This window comes from Stegastes partitus, unplaced genomic scaffold (assembly GCF_000690725.1).
Source record: "Stegastes partitus isolate 25-593 unplaced genomic scaffold, Stegastes_partitus-1.0.2 Scaffold58, whole genome shotgun sequence".
NCBI lineage: Eukaryota > Metazoa > Chordata > Actinopteri > Pomacentridae > Stegastes > Stegastes partitus.
In genome coordinates, this window is record NW_007577789.1 from 869773 (window position 1) to 890042 (window position 20270).

A 20270-nucleotide genomic window follows, 5' to 3' on the forward strand; every position below is an offset into this window, starting at 1 on the left:
AACATCACATGTTGCGAAATTGCTGCAGTAAATTTATATTGTGTAATAAAATGTTCTCTCATAAAATACGGCCTGAATTACAACTTCAGTCTTATCATGCAAGTTAAATAAAAAATAGTGCTGCAGAATTACCTAAACTACGACACCCCCCTCTTAGAATGAATGCGTTTTTCGTTAATAGAAATCTACAAAAAAAAAAAATGAAATTACCTCGTCGTCCTTCAGGCTATGCACCGAGCTGCTGGATGCACGGATTTACCGTAAAGGCGTAAAGTCTCCTCATGCCTGCAGCAAACAAACAAACAGGTGCAAGGCAAAAGTCACAGCTGCAGCGAGAGGAGAAGAAAGCCTGCAGTTTGTCCACCTTCGTTCAGGTGACAACGTGCGCATAGACAGTGTTGCATTCAAAAAATAAGAAACACTTTCTCCAAGAAATTGAAACGCTGGAAATTAGAAATGTGAACTGACAGAAAGAAAGTTAAAAAAAAAAAAAAAAAAAGCCCTGGTGTTCTCCCCTTTCTCCGGTTGGGACTCTGCTGGTGGAGGCTCCATGCATGCGTCAAACAGCTGCTGGCCGCTGCTTGTCCTGAGGGCAACAAGGATTACGCACACACACATACACTCTCACACACACACACACTTTCACACACACTCACAAAACCAAATCATAGCCTGTAAAGTTGTAACAACAATCGAGCCTTGAACCTGTTTACGCCTGCATGTGAATTAATGAAGTTAAAAATAACCCCTCTGCAATTGGAGCAGTTTTTGGCACCGCGCGTAATGAGATGCGTAAAAAGAACGATTACGCACAAAGTTTTAGCAAATCTGTGAATTGAAAAAGAGGTTTTCAAAAAACATTTATGGCACACATTTATATAAAGATAAAACAATAATAATAAAAATAATATTAATAGCAGGATGTAAATAATAATAATTCATATGTTTACGTTATTATAGTACGACCTTGACCTCACCACCATACCTCACTGCGTCCGCCGCTGTGTTGGAGAAAACCAAGTAGTCGCTGTTAAAGGGGTAAAAAATCCAAGAGGCTGCTGGCAAGCGCTGAATGGGGCGGGTGGGGGGTGGAGGTGGCGGCGGCGGCGGCGGTGGTGTAAGGGGTGAGAAGGGGGACGAGGGTAAGGGGATGGTAAAGGGGGGAGGGAGGGAGGGAAGGTGAGACGGTGAGGAGAGAGCAGGAGGAGGAGGAGGAGGAAGAGGAGGAGGGGAAGAGATAAGTGATCTAAAGGGGAGACGATAGGACAAAAAAAAAAAAAAAAAGTGATGATGATGAATACATTGGAAAGTTTTTTGGCCCCGGCGAGGGTGTCAGATTGAATGGCCTGTGCGCATGTGCGAAGGTGTCCAAACTGACAATGCTGGTGAGATGAAGATAGTGTTGTTGCTGCTTCTGGGCTCACGGAGGACGACGAGAGGAATCTACAAGCCGACAAGATGAGATCCAAGGCGAGGGCGAGAAAACTGGCCAAAAGTAGGTCTTATATTTTTTGTTCCGCCACCTCTCTTACTTATCGCTTTCTGCCGCCGCCGGCTCTCCAAACTCCCGGCTCCGTTTGTAGATGTCCAATGCGTCCTTGTCACACATATGCCATATCCTTAAGAGAGGATGGGGCGACTCTTTGTCAACTTTTTCAGCCAGAAAATGCGTCCCCGCTCGCCGCTGCTCCGGCTCGTTTTTTTGTATTTTTTAAATTTTGCCTCCTACCTTCTTCCCTTTGCATGCTGCGGTTCTTGGCGTCGCTGCTTTCCAGTGTCAAGAAAAGTTTCATGTGTGATGAGAAACGCCGCTGGTGCTTTTAGTTGCTCCTGGTAAAAGGCAGTGATAAACAACGCCGGACAGAAACCCCCCAAAAAAGTCTTGTATTTTGCTGTTTTTTTGGTCGCTTGGTTGTAACAGTGGAGGCGCAGGACTCGTTTTCCTGAAGGTAGCAAGAAAAGTTGTCGAAATGGATAGTAACTTTTTTTTTCTTTTTTTTTTTTTTTATACAGCCGTTCCAAGTCTTGTGAAATAATATTCCCGGCTTTTGAAATAGTGGGCGCTGTGGCACTGCTCTGCTTGCACAGCGAGCTGGGCGCACTCTCTTTTTTTTTCTTTCTCCCCCCTCTTTACTCGCCTGCAAACGGAGACGCCGAGATGTGAATTTCTTAGGAAAGATTTTCATGCGTATTTTTTTGTCTGTCCTGCGTTCGATTCCTTTTTGCTCAGATCTCAGGAACATATCGCTCTCCGGGCCAAAATTAGTTTTGTCCCGTGGCCACCAGCTACCGGACTGCTGCAGACTGGTTGCTCCTCGAGGGAATGCCAATCAATAATGTGTCTCCAAAGCGCCCATACTGCTGCTTTAGTGGACTGCTTGCTCGCGTCACACGGGCCAAAAAAAAATTCATGTATTCACTTTTTTTTTTTTTGTTGCGAGCACCTTGTTGTTGGAAATGGAGCGTGTTTATTGTTTGACATTTGGGTTGATTTATGAATTTATTTGAACCTCCTTTATTATTCTAATTTGACTTTTTTCCCCCCTCCTGCACGGTCGCTTTCTGCGGCCTGTCATGTGGCTCAGTCCGCCTGTTTATCCATAATTCTGTATTTTATCCATGAGGATTTCTGCAGGCCTGCTGGTGCTTCCATGTATTTTTTATTTTTATTGTGTGTGTGTGTTTTATTCCATCCTCCATAACTTCCGATGTGTAGTTTTGCAAGAAAAAAGAAAAGCTTCAAACACATTTAGCCTTTTTTTTTTAAATGCGTAATTTCATAATTAATTCCAAATCTACCTGCTGTTGTTTTGGCTGCTGCCTGCTCGCATGTTTACAGGCCTGCAGAAACTTTTCCAACTTTGCCACTGGCCTTGTTCAGTGAACCTCGACCTCCAGGCTTTTTCCTGAAAATCACATTTCAAACCTCAAGTGAAATAAATTTCCCACAAAAATCTTAAACGTGTTCATTTTAAATACTTCCATCAGAATCTTAAAAAAAAAAAAGACATCTTATAGGAGTAATATCGAGCTTTCCAGCGCTCATTCATGGGAATAAAAATTAATTACTAGCACTGCTTTTTTCTCCTTTTTTTGCTGTCATGTTTTTGTAAATATCCTCATTGCTTCTCCATGTTTGGTGCACAGGGTTCAAGTTTTAATGCAAAGAAGGAGAAAAAAAAAGAGAAAATGAAGGAAACGCTAATTGAGCTACTTTGCGAAAATACTTCAACGTGTCGAGGAGGCTGCTCCGTGCCAGTAATTGCACTTGGTCTTGATCTCCAAACAGCCCCTGATAGTCTGTTGATCCGGGTGCTAATGAACACAAATACCTGGCTTTGTAGCACTTCACGTCGGGGACCACTGGAAGCCCTGTGCAGCCCTCACAGGCCTTTCTTTCTTTTCTTTTCTTTTCTTTTTTTTTTTTTTTAAAGATCTGTTGTGTTGCAGCGATAGGAAAAGCAGAGCAGAGAGACAGCAGGCATGAACAAAAGAAAAATATCTTCTTCACATTCAAAACATGGAGTCCCCACAACGTTTGACTACGACGCGTGGGAGTGTGTTCCACATCTTTTTTTTTTCTTTTTGTGTGTGTCTGACGCTCAGGTTAAAACGCTCTCTCCTCGTGGAGCTCAGGCCCACAGCAAATGTGCTGCAGCTGCTTATATCATTTTATTTTTAAACCTCTCGTGTTGTAGTTTATTTTCTGGTCAGATTGCGCGGTGACTACTTTTTTTTTTCTATTTTTTATGGTGAAAGGCCACGACACGAGAAGTTATGCAGAATATGAACATATGAGTGTGTGTGTGTGAGTGTGTGTGTGTGCGCAATAATCACCAATGTGCAGCCGCTTGTTTACATGGAGGCTCAGCTTTGGGAATAAAGACTTTTTTTTTTTTTTTTGTCTTGCTGAATTCAACATTTTAACGCACAATTTAATTTGAAGTCAACCCCCCTGTGTGTTAATTAGCTGGCATTTGCGCAAATTAAAAAAAAAAAGTATATTTTTTAAATAAATAAATTCTGCGACATATCTTTTTTTTTATTATTAATGGAAGATTTGTTATATTTTTTTTTAGAAAGAAAAAAAATCGATACCGGCAATCTAGCAGAGAATAAAGAACCGAACTGACAATATAATTGCTTTTGGCACCTTGAAAGTTCATCGCTCATAGTGCACTTGTATTTACCATATCCGTGTGTGTGTGTGTGTGTGTGTGTACAGAGGGCTGATTGTGTTTGGAAAGTTGCACACCTTGCGGCTGTTTTATTGTGGTATTTTTGTCCCGTGTTTACTCCTTTTTTTTTTTTTTTTTTACAGTATTTATTTCGAATCAATTAAAACATCAGAGTGAATGTAGATTTATTTCCTTGGTATTTTTTTTCTATTTATTTATTTATTTATTGTACATGCACAGGTGAGACAAACACACACTCCTCCTGTACAACCGCGCCATAACCTCTGCACGGAAATATAATTAAAGCAGAAACATGTCACAGCTTTTTTTTTTCTTCTCCCTCCCTCCCCCCCTCTCCTCCACCACCCTCTCCCAGAGAAACAGAAATGCACCTTGTTATTGATTTGCTACACCTATTTTAATCCTCATCAGGTCAATAGGAAAGAAAGAAGGAATGAAAGGTAGCAGCACATTTTTTTTATTTTTATTTTATTGTTTTGTTGTTGTTGTTATTGTTGTTGTGGTGGTGTGCACCCCCAACCCTTCCTCGACCCCCTGTTGGCAACTCCAAACCACACTGGACACAATTTCTGACACTTTTGCTTCCCTCACACACCCCTCTGTGTGTCTGTGTCAATTGCCAGATATCCTATTGATCCTTGTGTTAAAGGCCCCCTTATTAGATGGACTCCCAGTCATGAACTTGGCCTGGCTCAACAGCTTCTGATGTTTTGACAGAAGTAATAAAACCCAACCCATAACACTTTAAAACCAACAATGGTAGCTATGTTGAACTTCTGGCTAAACGTTCAGGGTCCCGTGCAGGCTCCAATGTATTAGTGCTATGCAGCTGTAATGTGTGTCAGATAGCACTCCTTCATGTTCACAGATTAGAGCCTGGACATAAAATTGATAGGATCATCAAATGAGCGAGGGGATGTAATGTATAGTATAGTAGTGGGGTAGTGGGGGGGCTTTGCTGTTTTTTTCTTCCTTTTCATTAAACTGTAAATGGTTGCTTTTATTTTGAAATCATCAGTGAGCTGAGTAAGCTGATCATTTCAGAAGATGTTTCCACTTTTAATTGTAAATTCGTTCTCAATTGCTGAAGTCTTCTAATTAGCTTCCATGTAATTATTTAATATTTTTCGCCTGTCACTAGTGCTGCACATCCTGCAAAATAAAAATTACCTGCGAGATCTTCACTTCATTGCTCCAGAGCTTTCATAGATAAAACAGGGTGGGAAATCTGAGACTCTTGTGGTTCCATAGAGCCCATTTGCATTCATGTGTGATGATGTGAATGATCTTTGCAGCAGGCTGATTCAGTTTCTTTTTAACTTTTACATGCCTAAAGTGACCGTCTGTGACCATTATGATGACCAGAGCCGCGGTGATCCTTTCACCTAAAAGCCGTCTGGGTGACGTCGAAATACGTATGTGTGGAAATAGCCATTTTTAATTGAGTTAATTGTCCGAAAACATACTGCTCAGCGCTCTGAAGACAACTGGTTTTGCAGCGACATGTGAATTCAAATACATTTCCATGGTGTTGGGGGGCTTTGATCTGAGCATTTGGACCGATTTTAGGACCATTTGTGTCAATTTCTGAAGGATTGAAAAATTGTGTAGCCTAACTAATTGCATCAGTCCACACTTGGCAAGGTTCACCGTTTGCTACATAAGCACTTGATTATGGAAGTTTGTTGGATGTCGGTTCCACATCCTAGTGTGTGTGTGTGTGCGCATGCAGGACGCAGCTCGGTGTGTGTTGTGAGCAGTGACGCTTTGTGTTCCATATTGATTTCATTGCGTTTTCATCTTCGTCCATGTGTGTGCAGAAATAAAAGATAAACGTGTTCTCAGACTGTATTATAGGTTTTACACTTAACATAGCCACGGTTTTGCATATTTGTAATAATCTGTTGCAGGGGAAGTGACTTTGGCTAAAGTTGGAGCAATATTTTAGTCATGGCTATGGTTCATTCAGCATCGAGACGCTGCCTGTTGCACCGACATGTGGGGAACATTTGATTCACATAATATGATACAAATAAAGATGCATTGCTTTTTGTAACTTCCAACACGCTGTCAGAGCAGAGTCTTGAGCAGCTTTCTTTCCAGTAAACCGTTCACATTGCCCTGAAACGAGGAGGACACTGTCTCCAGTCTCAGTTCTGCTTACTCGTCCTAAATCTTTCTAGCAGTCGGGGCCCATAAAGAAAACTCCTCTGATCCTTTCCACCTGTGTCAGGGAATAAACAGAGGAGCGAATTAAGATAGCTGGTTAAGCTGCCATTGAAAGCATTGACATAGGGAAGATTTCATTTATTAAAGGATGGGTCAATTGGAATATTACAGTTATTTTGTCCAAACAGTCTGTTTTACGACTGTTCTGCTGCCAGCTTCTAAATGTTTTCTTTCACTATCTTTGACTCCTCCTCCTCCTCCTCCTCCTCCCCGCTGAACATGGGGTGAGTCGGTCTTTTATCTCCAGGGAAATGCTTTTATTGTTATTCAGTCAGTTAGTGCTGTAATTGTGCTGCTGCTGCTGTTTTGGCCAAGTGTCCGCTGGAAAAGAGATGTCAGGGAGTCTAATCTCGTCAAGTGCAGATGCCATAAAATGTTCAAATAGAAGGTGGAAACGTGGGCATTGGAATGAGCCCAGAAAATACAGAAACCCCCTCTAATTATGAGCTTCTAATTACTCATTTAGCTGTTTGTGTTTTGTTTGTTATATCCCCTGATAAGTCCCACAATCACTCTCCATTGCAGCACTTTAAAGATGTGTTTGATTTATTTATTTTTTGTTCCAATTTCTCACTTAAGATGAAAATTTAAAGTTGACAATATTTTACTCTGCATACAAGAAATTAAAATGCAGAGTTTTAGAGTGAGAAGAAATGACTCCGGTTGCAGTTTAGCAGAATCCTGAAGTCACAGTGACTCGTCAGTGCTGATTGAGTCTCACTGGAGGCTTGAAAACATTCGGCTGCCTTTTCATAGCCGCCCTTGCTCTCGCGCACACATTGAAGCCATACATACACTGGATCCTGCACGGACACACACACACACACACCTCAGCGGTGACAGATTTTTTGTGCATTGGTATGATTTAACCCCAATCAATCACAAACTAGAAAGGTTGAGTGTAAATGTCATCCAAACAGCAGGAGCTGGCACTGTTGGCCGGCTAAATGTGTGCCGGATCGGTGTGCGCACCGTTTTGTACAGTTGTTGGAGGTCCTGTCGCTGTTTGGAGCTTTGACCTTGGCCAAGTCTGGCACAGCGATGGGTGGGCACCTGGACACACGCAGGCTCTCTCACACTGACAAACACACACATCTCGCAGCCCCAGAGTGCTTCCTGTCTGCTCTCTTGCTGGCTCAGTCAAATTTTGAGTTGACATACAAATACCGTCGCATTAAGCTCTTACACATGGCTCCAAATCCCATTCATTCCATTGATACGTTGACCTCACATTATCCAGTTGGCAGAAAAAAAGAAAAAAAAAAAACGGGCCTCGTTCCCGCCTTGCACCGTGACCTCATCCGCCATGTTTGGAAAAACACAGCAAGTCTCCCAATCACTTTTGGGTCGTGGAGACTTTGACATGCCTGAGAGAGTTTAAGATATATCGCTGATGTTTTCTTTTTTAGCAGCCCCCTGTTTTTCGTCTCTCCTCGTGCCCTTTGTTTTCAGCCTGCAGACTGAACAGAAAGAGGGGGGGGTGTAGGGTCTTGTTAAAAATAGCCGGACAAAATTCAAAGAGCGGTATGTGTTGGTGAGAGAGGGGAGGGTTTGAAAAATGAAAAGCTATTACACTGGAGTTAAATGCAGTTAGAGTCTTGACCTGCGGACCAGACGCTTTCATCCCCCGAGCGCTGAGAATACACCAAGTCATCCCGTAGGAAATGCCTCATCTTTACTTCTGAGTATGCTGATTAACGCTAACTGATTATCTCTATGTGTGTCTGCTGTGATTGTGCACCACCCGCTGTTCAACAGTGCGCGTTGTTTGCAAAACAAGGGGGCAAATGTGTCGAGTCCCTAATTAGCGTGTTCTCGCAGCCCTCATGATTCACCCCCCCCTCGCATTGTGATATCCCAGGGATTGCTCAACATTGTGACTAGTCTTATCTGGGTCTAATCCTGATTTGTTTGGTATTAACCCACTCGCTTTCTCCCTGTTTTTCTCACTTCTTTATTTATTTCTTCATTTGTTTTTGCCCCGTTCCTGAACTTTCTCTCCTTTGGTGTCGCTTCTCTGCTTCTTGTGCAGGTGTAGCTTCTGATAAAATGTGAAAAAATATAGATTTTCAGTAGCTGCGACTTTCTTTGTAATGTGCTGACGTGTTGGAATATTCTGAGGAATAAAAAATTAAAGTAGCTTTACATATATGCAGTATTATTGCAACAGTGGAAGAACAGTCATTGTGTTTAGCTTAAATTTAATGTATTTTGCATGTGCTTCTGTGCACAGTTGCTCTCTATATATATTGATACTAATGTGGTACAACCCTGAAATAGCTCTAGCATTGCCCTAACACCATCGCAACACATGTACGCTTTAGTAGTGCGGCGACACGAAGCCAACTCATGGTGTGTTTGCGAGAAGTAACCATAGGAACACTTTAGGAGAAACGGTGAACCAATGTGACACTTCATCATCATCAGAATAATGCATTTATTTTCCATCCTTCTTCTTCTGTAGCGGTTTCATAAATTGTCGCTCATCTCCACACACACACACACACACACGCTGCAGTCCGAGTCCCAGTCCGGCCCTGCTGATGACGGCTCATCCTGTCCAGATATGATAAGCAGACAAACTGCTCTGTCCCCTGGGCTGTTTGCTTGTCTTCTGAAACAGACAGCGGTGTGCGGAGGCAGCGTGGCTCTAAACTCCCACTGGCTGCTTCCCCTTTCATCAGGCCGCCAGTTCAAAGCCTTGGCTCCATCTCCTCTTCTATCTCTTCCCTCCCTCCCTCCCTCCCTCCCTCCCTCACTGTCTTTCTCGCTGCGTTTCGTCATTACCGCAAAGATGGGCAAGCGGTGTCTCATTAAAGCGGATTAGAGGCATCTCCACGTCTCGCAAGGGGCCGGAGCGGGACGTTTTTTCTTCTCTAGTTAGCCCCCCCCCACCTCCCATCACCACCACCACCACCCCACCCACCTCTTTTCACTCAGAGATCAGGTTCTTTGATTTGGCCAGATAAAGAAGCCCTTTCATGTCGGTTGGGACGGTTAGCGATTACACTGTCAGACCCATCGTTTTGGCGAGTTTGACAAATTTGCCGTCCTGGGTGGGGCGGGTGTTCGGGGAGGAGAAGAGAGAGGAGGAGGAGGCGGGGGGGGGGGGGGGGGGGGGGGGGGGGTGGCGGCGGCGTACAAGGAGATTCACAGTAATTGAGCTGTCATTATCCAGTGACCCTGCCAGGCGCTAGTGCATCGGCCTCACCAGTTCTCTATTTGTTTAATACTTGGCTAACTTTCTTTGTGAGTATGATGGATAGAACAAGGAGGAGGAGAGAGTGGAAGCGGGGTCCCCAGATGAATGCCTCTGCTTATTTGACCACCTCTCTCGAGCGCTGCTGTCCATGAAAATTGGCTCCACTACATCACTTCTGCAAGTTTCTCCTTTTTTTTTTTTTTATTTTCCTCCCCTCCTTCTCACCCGGCTCCTCCCTGGTGCAACACAATTAGGCCTATATCACCGGCTGCCATTTATTTTCATACAAAATGAAAACTGGTGGCATGTTGATTACTGAATTCCCCAGAGATAGAGGGCCACTATTGGTGTGGTTTAATTTCATTAAGTAGAGTGTGGTGCACAGGATAAATATATTAGGAGTTCCCCCCCTCCTCCCTCATTGTAGCCCCCTCCTCGTTTACCACTCTGTATGCTAAACAAATCCTTAGGTGCTACGGTCGCGGAATTGGAACAAATCTCCTGAAATGGTTTGGTTAAAATGAGGCATGTTGACATGAAGTCTGTACTTTTGTGCTTGGATGTTCCTTGTTTTCTGTCCTGCTTCCTCTTTCCTGTTTTCTCTGTGCTCAGTTCCTGTTTCAACACAAACATATTCCAAAACATATCCATCAAGTGATGCTAAAGTTGCAGAATTTTTTTCAGAGATGCTTGGATCGCTCAAACAGATGCATGTGGTGCACTTATATGGGTTGTCTATTTGAGGTGTCTGATGTGAGTGAGGGAGGGGGGTGAAAGGCCTACGCTGGCAGGATAGTGTGACTGTATGATTTTGATGAAGGAAATAAGAACCCTGCTTGTTAACCTGGAGTCAGATTGGTTGTGAAGCGATGAGTAGAGTGGAATGTGTGCGTGCGTGAGTGTGCACTTGTTTGTGTGTGTGTGTAGGTGTTGGAGGGGTCTTGGCTAAAACATTTCAAGATGGCCCATTAGCCGGCGCAGGCCCGTCCCCTCCTGACACTAGGATTCCTCTGTGCTGACCCCCTCTCCTCCACCTCTCAGCCCCTCCGTCCCAGAGGCCCCCAGCCTCATCCTGCCAAGTGTACGGTTCCAAAGTAACGATGAAGCTGCCTGCGTGTGAAAATATTGAATTGCAAAAACATCCCTGGGTGAGAGGGTGTGTGAATGGAGCTTTCAGCACCGGGCCCGACCCGGGCCCTACGCTACTGACTGACGGACAACAAATGGCATTTTGTGTCCAGAGAGAGAGCCAGAGAGGGGACAGAGAGAGGAAAAGTGGAAAAGAAAGGAAGAGAAGAGACACAGAGAAAGGAGGGGGGGTCCTGAGATTTTTCAGGCCTCTTCAGTCTGGGGCCCTATATGCAGGTCTGAAATGCCTTATCACATGACCCGTCTGACCTCTGGCCCCCGCTCAGCCAAGGCTGTCAGGCTGCTCTCCAGCAGGGAACACAAAGCCTCATAGCCTCAAAGGCCACCATTCACCCCCCCTGTGCAGCCGTACTCCAAAGGTAATAGGTAAAAGTAATGTCAGTGACCTTCACTTTCCATTGCTCTACAGGAGGGCAAAACTCTTAAGATTCCCCGATAATGTCAAAGGTAGGGTGGCCGTTTTGGCTCCTTATCCACTGCCTCTACTTAGCTCCCATGAGATGGAGTGAAAAGCAAACTGAACTGCTCCTATTGTGGCAAGCTATTCTTTTGCTTAAAGAGACATTTCATGTTTCGTGTCTTAAAAAACTGACGGTAACCGAAATGGAAAATGACAGAAATGTTTAAAAACAACATGTTACTGTTCCCAGTTGCGGTGGGAATATGCTTGTGTAACTCGGCACTATGTGATATCTAAGAGAAGGCGTGTTTGTGTGTGTGTGTGTGTGTGTGTGTGGGACATTAGTGAATTTCTGATGTCTGAGAAGACTGACTGGGTCACAGTATGACCGTAACCTCCTGTCTCGCTTTGCAACCCACACACTGGCATCTCTCTCTCTGTGTCTCTCCTGATCAGTCCTAGGATTCTTTCTTCTCTTCTCTTTTTCCTCTTCTTCCCCTCCTTCTCTGGAACACTGGAGTTTCTCTCTCTCTCCGGTCTCCTTTGAAAAGATGCGGCGTCTTTGTCCGGCCTGATAAAGGATGCCATAGTTCCCCTTTTCCCCTTCTTTGTGGCCTGGGGCTGGCGGCTCCTGTAGAAGTGCAAATGGTATCCTCTCGGAGGGGCTATCCCCGCGGGCCCTCGAGGGCCCACTCTCTCCTCCAGGCTTGGCTAATTACCACCCTGCCCCTCCTCCACGGCCCCCCCATCCACCCCTCCACCACCACCACCACCCCCTCCCAGCTCCCTGGTCCCTAGAACCATGGACGGCACATTCCCACAACCAGCACCTGGCCTTCTTTTCTCCTGGTCTGCTTTGATGGCTGACACCCCAGCCTTCCCCCTTCCCTCCTTCCTCATCCTCCTCTTCTTCTCTCTGCCCCACTACCTCATCTGTCTTTCTCTCCCTCCCTGTAACTTCTCTCTCTCTCTCTCACTGACTCTCATTAATAGAGGTTTTAAATTGCTTTCTGACCCTGACAAACTGCTCTTGTTGAAAAGGGAGATGTCAAAGAGGAACAAGAAATGGAAGAGATGAGAGGGGGGGCGGGAGAGAGTTGTTACATATGTAAGTATCGATAGTTTGTTGTGCATTTTGTCAGTTTGTCTAAGCAGCAAACCCGTCAAACACTCCAGTTTCCCCCAAACGGATATGAAATTTTGAAGCAAGAGAGAAAATGCGTAGGCATCGACGAGATCCTTTTATTAGCCCACATTTAATAATGCTAAAAATGCCTTCATTTAGATGTTTTTACAGCTTTTCAAAGACCTCATGACTCATTTTCAGTTTTCCCTTCTAAAAATAATTCTAAATAACATAAACACAGCTTTGCAGTATTGATACTTCCATCAAAGCAGAGAGTTGGGCTTTGCTCAGAAGAAGGCGTTTAAAATTATATTGCATTCAGAGGTCTGTGGTTTATAAAACGTGACCAGTGGTTGATGCAGATTAAGTTGATTTCACTGGAACAGTAATGCGTACAAACACAGACGCTCTCTCTCTCTCACACACACACACACACTCAGACACACAAACACCGATATCTAATTTAGTTGCATATTTGCGTTCCACTAGCTGTAGGCCTAATCAATAACTTGCCCCAATGGATTTGACCAATTCATAGCTGGCCTTTGTGCAGTCTAGTGATCCCAGCGAGAGCATTTGGACAGCTTTCTGAGGAAAACAAATAGCTCTATTACAAGCTCGCGTCTCTGTGATGCTCAGTGTCCCAAAGGCAAAGCGCTCGGCCTGTATTAATTGTATGTTCGCCGCGCTGGGGAAGGAAAAAAAAACAGAAAAAAAGGATGGGTTTTCAGTATAACAGAGCTTCACCTGGCACAACCAGAAAGAAGAGGCAACATATACTCTTGAAAGTTATCATGAGAATAAGTTCTAGTAAGAAATTTAACAACTTACTGCTTTGAGAGAGATTCACGGCTCTGTGGGTTAAAAACAGCTAACATTTAAATAGCTGCATTTTCACAACAGTAGGATTGTTTATGTAACATGTAGGCCTTCAGCACTTTCTGATGCTTTGTGTGTTTGCTTTACTGACACTCACTTACCTTTAAGTTGTGTTTTTTAGTTGTTTTTTTTACCCCCTGATCTCTAAAGATTTAGTTTGACTGTCATGTTTAGATATGCAGAATCAAATAAACCGGTTCTGTACAAGAAGACATCATGGAATTTGTGACATGATTTGGTTTTATTTTTACTCGTTCCAGTAAAGCAAAGCAAACACAGTGGGCGCATGTCCTCTGATGACTCCAGCAAGGCCAGAAGTAATGGGTGGTATTGGGAGTTGCACACACCCAGACCAGTTACACTAGTAGGACGGAGTTTGGTTTTGGTTTGCATGACGGGGCTTAGCCTAGTTATAATACAGACAATAATAATGACTTGTAGTGCCAGTGATCCATGTTAGCTAAAGAAATGTTTCAACTGTTTTAAACTGAGCTGAAATGAGATCGAATCCAGGAGTTTGTGTCAAAGTTACTATTGTTGAGTTTTTTTCTGAAGCATAAATTCATTTAATGCTCCTCTCTTTCACATCTTGTATTTCACACCAGCAGCCATCCAGTCTGGCTATCTTACGTATCTCTCTGCTTTGCTACTATTTCCCAGACACAGCTGCCCTTCCCTGTACAGTTCACACATCATCACCCATAGGACTTGAGGGTGATGTCATGAGTTGGGCTGCTTCTTCCGTGTCGGTCTCTTTTGGATGTGACATCTACGTTGCATCAACCTTACTCGGAAAAGAAGTTTCGCACTCAATTTGTGATCTTTGATGCAACCCAGGACTTGTTGTACTTATTATTTTTTTTACGAGGAAGCATAGAGAACGTGCCGGAGTTTGTTTTAGAAGAAGAACACTGAACATATCACGTGTCAGATCAGCCTTTTTTTTTGAACAACGTGGTGACTTTCTATCTTTATCAGCCAGACTTGAGTGTCTTATAAGCCCGAGATGACACAATTAGAATTTTTATAGCTCGGTTCAAGGAGAGGCTTCCAAAAATCTCATGTGTCCCTCACTCTCCACCTCTCTCCTCATCAAGTCTGGCCACATCCTCTTTTTCGTGCACAGAAAAGGAAAGAGGAAGATCCGGTTTCTGAATTGTGTTTTATGAGTGGTTGAAACGGCCACTTCTGTGGTTTTTGTGTGTCCGCGCTGACCGTTCAGCTCAAAGTTCCTGAGGTTTCCAGACATGTCAATTAAGCAGATTTAATTGGGGAAGATGTTATTCCAAACGAATGTTTGCACTCAAGGACCTGCAGGATGGTCATATTTTTGGGGGGGTGGAGGCAAAGGGTTGTTATTGTTATTTCTTTGTTTTAGTGCCACATTGGCTTTGAAAATGTGTTTCTCTTCATTTTCCCGAATGCAGTAATAGTTCACTTGGATGACCGCAAGCGCATACACACACACACACACACACACACACACACACACTGACGGAGGCATCTTGTTTTTTCAGCAGCACTGAGGAGCAGTACGAGTTTAAGAATGGTGAAGCAATGACAAAGCAAACAAAAGAGGCAGGTGGGTGAGGCTACTGCTGGCCTGTCACCAGGCTTGGCTTCATTTTAATATGTTTTTTTTTTTTTTTTGATTTATTGCAATGTCCCTTTTTTTCTCTTTTGCTTAATGTAAAATTGAACTTTTCTAAGACTGGGACATGGAGTACGTTATTTTATGTTGAGTCTTGTGACTTTTCATACTGTTGATATTTTACACGTTTAACCTGGATAAGACTTTAACTTTGAATCCAAGATAGGTTTTTTTTAGATTTTCTGTTAAAAATAAAAAAAAGTGTGAAGAATCTGATGATGAAATTGCATGAAATCATGAATGGCAGTATTCAGATCCTCATGTTTACAGAAATTTCCTTCATATAAGGAGAACTTTCATGCGTCTCCGTTCATCCCTGCAGCTCTCTCCCCGTTTTAATTAGAACTAGGTGTGAGGTTTGCCGTTCCTTCTTTTGACACCTCCCAATTTATCTGCCGGACGAGGACCCGCGTTAAAGGAGCGCAGTTTTTTTTTGTTTTTTTTGTTTTTAGAGAACTGCGGGGAGCTTTGATGCCAAGTTCCTCCGCGGCAAAAGGCAAGGCCCCGACCCAGCACATCTGAGAGTACTTTGGTGAAATAACAGCAAATGTTTGTCTTGTATTGTATGGCACGCTGCTGGAGGAGCACTAAAGCCCCTTCTTCCAGCGCCTAAAGCACCTCTTAATAAAATAGTCAAGAATAACTCCTTCACCTTAATCTTCCCCTCAGATTACTGCACTCAGGGCGGGAAATTAGCAGCAGGCCCACGCGCTTCCCTCTTTCTTTAACACTGTTACATCTTTATTTGCAAGTGCCTCCTCCTTCCTCCCTCTCTCTCTCTCTCTCCCTCCATCCTTTGCTGCTTAATATTAAATGTGTTTCTGTCTCCGGCCCTCCTCTTTGTGCGGTAAGCCAGATGAACTCTCCGTGGCAGGGTGAATCGCATTTTATTGGGTCAGTATTAGAAGCAACATGTGGCTAATGGGGGGCTGCCTTTTCCATGGTCTGGTCCTCATCACTGAAGAAAAGGGGCCTAAACAACTAAACATGGCCGCTGACAATTGATATGAGCCCTTTTAAGTAGATCTGCTTAGCTGAGGAAGGGGGCGGGAGGATGTGTTTGCATGTATGCGCACAATTACTATCGCATTTTAATTAGGATACTAAACACGCACACACACACACGTGCACACACACACACCAGCGCGCTATCCTGTGGGGAGCTGGGACTGTGTGTGTGTCCTTTGTGTCCAGGAGTGTAACCCACACCTTGAGTATGGTAGCGGCAGCAGCTTTGAGCACGGTTCGTCCTGCCGTCTGATCCTCGTAACCAGAACTCTCCTTTACTGCTTCCTGTCCGCTTTGCCCACCTTCCCCCTTTTTTTACCCGCCTGCCATCTGGGTCTGCCAAGACACACACACACACACACACACACACACAACATGCTTAAGACAGTGGTCGTCATGCTCTAACCTGTGTCTTTCACTGACGAATGCACCTTTGAAACCAATATCACACAGAGGAGATGCGATAAGTGGGCTCCATCTAAACTTTTCCCCCTCTGTTCTTTTGTTCTGACGTGAGGAATTTAAACCAGCTTCTTATCTCAAAGCGCTCTTTTTAACGGTTTTTACAGCAGGAGTCGAACAGTTCGCTTTCACAAACACGGAAGAACTGATTTCCGAAGGCTATTCGGTGTTTGAAATCATGCAAATAGAAGAAGAGAAGAAGTGCGCTAAATAGGAATACAAAGACATGTCACTTCCTGTCGAGGCTCAGGAGTCTTTTATCATCTTTTCGATTACCTCAGAGAGATTTTTAGTGGACAAAAATCAAGACTAACGGGGTCATCTCCTCGCAAAATCAGTTTGAAACGTGTCACAAAGCACAGCGCTACGTATAGAAAAGCACTGTTGCATTCTTTATTAGCAGTTGTAAAGATAATAGCAGTGCCAGTGAGCGTAATAACAGTGTGACTATAACTTTAATCCTCCATTAAACGTAACATCAAAGCCTCGCAATACTCCAGGTGGGTATCTGTGTAGATTGCGTTTCCTGAGCAGGGGGCACAGCGGGGTTTTCGGTATCAGGGCTTCTGGTTGACACTTTGATCACTTCCTCCACTCTTCATACCTTCATTGTGTTCGAGATCACATCGCACACAGACACACACCACGGCTCTAAGAGGCAGTGTCAGGTGTAGCGGGAGGACAATGCAGGGATGCTAAGCAGCGAGCCAACACGGTGTCTGTGACAGTGACAGCGGCGGTGCGCTCATCAAAGAGCTCCTCTCCTTTTTCATCGCCCGCTGTCGCACGGCGTGTTAGGAACACTTCAGTCCAAAAAGAACAAGCGCTTGAACAAATTTAGTTGAGATAAATTATTTAGCGCATTTGCGAGTAAATAAATTCTGATTTCTTTTGAAGTATTTTCACTATTTAGTTTTTTTTTTTTGGGAAATATCTGATAAAGGTAACTAGAATGGACATTTTATTATCATTGCAAAGTGTGCAACCAAATTAAGCATCAGTCCTGTGAAATACAACATCTGGTAGGAAAAATAGCAGTTTAAAGGTTGTGTATTTGGTATATTAGGGATTATAAAAACAGCAGTGTACTGATGTTGTTGTAGTATAAAAAATACACACAAGGTGCAGTTGTATGTATAGATACATACAAATATATGAAGAGTTCATTTGCAAAAACAGATTTACATTTTTGTAGATTTTCAGAAAACTTATTTTTGTTGTTTGCTTGAGATGATATCAATCAAACTGAAGTTGAGTGGATTTGACTCAGTAGAAATGACAAAAACAGAGATAACTTAAGATTGATATTGTCTCAGGTAGATGATGGAAAAGTGGGTTTTCTGAAGGTTTGTGAAGATGTTTTGCAAATGAACTCTTCATATTTAAACCTGATTAACTTAATTTGCTTGTATCACATGTATGCAACATATACAAATGTACACTGTGCTTGTATGCTATGATTCCTTTTTTTTATTGGGTACTGTTTGGTTACAACCGTCCTGACCAGAAAAGAAAGATTTTCCTCAGTAATTCATTCATTCATTCATTCATATATATATTTAAATGTAGTGTTTGTCAGGCCTCCTACAGGAAGTAAAATGCAATCTCTGTCATGTCTAGAAGAGCAGAGAGATAAAGGATCGGTCCAGGATTTATGGCTCAAACGCTAGTTTTTGTATGTTGTAAATGCTGTACTTCATGTATGTCATCTGGTTTGAACAGCTGCCACAAAGAGCAGCACAGAAAACTGTATTTTTGTGAGCGCAGAGAAAGGAGGGAACACCTGAAGGAAGTGGAGAAATAGAATTGTTTTCACAGGTTGCTCACAAGGTGATGAGGGTGTTAGCAGGGTGGGAATGAAAAAGGAAAAAAAAAAGAAAAAGGCAACTTATTTATTTTCAGTGCGTGCCGCAGGTGCCCACTCACGGCTTATTGGTTTTTTGGATGACTCTTTTACTTTAAAGAGGGCAATTTATGTCTCTCTCTCGTCTCTCTCTCTCTCTCCAGAGGCGAGGGCTGAAGTGGCTCGCTTATTTTAGCAGGGTCTCGTGGTCATGACTTGTGGTGACATATTAATTGAGCGGTTCCTCTAAAGAAAAGAAAGGCCAGTGTCGCGATTGGCCCAAAAGTGTTTGTCGAGCTTTGAAAATTGGTTTTGTTTGGCCAGAAAGCTCTCAGGTGTTTATTTACACATCAGAATGTTTCGAACGGCAGCTGGCTCCCTCCGCTCATTCTGTATGTGTGTTTGCGTCTGCTCGCGTATGTCGGCTGTGTTTGCTCCCCTTATGCACATGCAAACTGTACAGCGCCTGTTTGCGTGGCAGAGATAAAAAAGACCAGGGAGGGGAGGCGGCGGGGGGGGATGAGGAGAGGCAGAGGAGAAGAGAGGGTGGGTGGTGAGACAGTTTCCTTAACATACCTGCCTCTTGAGTTTCCACACAGCCAGTCGTCCTTGCTGTCCTCCTCATCCATTATTGACCGCATTCATTCACACCAGCCTCCAGAACTCATTACAAGTTCAGCAGACACACTCTGATCAGGGCCACAAGAAAATGGCTTCCTCTCTTATTTTGCGCTCACAAAATTCTCTTTAAAAGAACGCCAAGCAAATTGATGTTTTCGTATGTATCTGTTTGCTGGAAGCAAAGTTTCTGAAACAGGACATGTTCTGCAGGGAAAAAGGGAAGAGTTAATGTTTATCTGGCAACATCTGACATTCTTTTTCTTTGTGTACAGACGTAGTAACTTGTATCTTGAGACATTCTGCTGGACATTTAGGGGAAAAAGCTGCACCGGCCAAGACAGCGCAGTCTTTTCTAATGATCAAGTCAAATATTACTTGAGCTCTGCCTCTGACACTTAAAGTGGAGAAGGGGAAGAGCACATTTGCTTTCCCAGCTTCTCTCCAAGGAGTGACCTAATCAGACCATGTGTGTGTGTGTGTGTGTGCGTGTGTGTGGGTGTGTGTGCGTGCAAAGGTGACCGCTGCAGAGTATAAACTGTCATCGGGATAATTTACAGATTTGTAAGATGTTTCCTTTGCACTGCTGTTAAGTTGAGCGCGAGGTCCTGCGTTCACACTGTGCGTACATACATGCACGAACCTCTTTAGCAAAGCCAGCGAGCGGACGGGGAGGGGGGGGAAAGCAAGCGCTCCAGCATCCAGTGCCATATCTGTTACCAGGACAACAATTGTTTTAGCTGGCATTTCTGTGAAGAGGAACATTGAAATAACAACGTGAGACCACAACAGATTAGCCAGTTGGAAAGTTTGAAAAATGACACATTTGTTCTGTATTTGTTCTGGAGAGCGTACCTTGTTTTGGGAAAAAGACTAATCCGAGTTTTCTTCCACCTTTGTTTTCCATCAAATGTGATTGGATTTTTTTTAGGAGCATCGTGGGAGATGTAAGTAGGTAATTGTGTTGCTGTTTTACAACATAGAATGGGTTGTGCGGCCTTTGGAGTTGACCTAATAGATGTATGGAGTAAAGACAACTCTGATCTGGATCCTTTACCCGTCTGGCAGAAGTTGCAGTCTGCTAGTTTGTCGACTGGTAGCTTTTTGTGAAATGTTACGGAGTGCTTCTGTCTTTTTTTTTTGTTGTTGCTGTATTTTTTTAATTAAAAAAGTGAAAACTCAAACACAATCCATACACAAATCTATCATTTCCACACTATATGGAGCCCTCTGAAACAACAACGCAAGCATGAAAGCTGAGAAACGCACACTCTGCCCCGCTCGCAAACCTTCAGCAGGCAGCTAAATGATTCAGATATATTAGCTGTCTTTTAATGAAGTGAGACTGATCTCTCTCTCTCTCCGTCTTTCTGCTCAACTGAAGTATCAATAATAAGATTTATCTGTCTTCCCCCCGCAGCCTTGATTCAATTATCTCCATCTCTCTCCCGCTTTCTCTTCCTCTGGCTCCCTCCCCGTTTGCCCCCTTCGCTGTGGATCCGTT

The 20270-nt window shown here is 43.6% G+C and overlaps 1 protein-coding gene across 5 annotated transcripts in view; it reads left to right on the top strand.

The window, feature by feature from the left end:
• The first annotated feature begins 1294 nt into the window (after positions 1-1294).
• The window catches only part of prdm16 (PR domain containing 16), a 177443-nt gene continuing 158467 nt past the window's right edge, over positions 1295-20270 (top strand). For all 5 annotated transcript variants that reach the window (XM_008275770.1, XM_008275765.1, XM_008275767.1 and 2 more), the window contains exon 1: positions 1295-1495. In XM_008275770.1, coding sequence (XP_008273992.1) covers positions 1459-1495 — 37 coding nt within the window. In that variant the 5' untranslated portion in view covers positions 1295-1458. The remainder of the gene's footprint in view (positions 1496-20270) is intronic.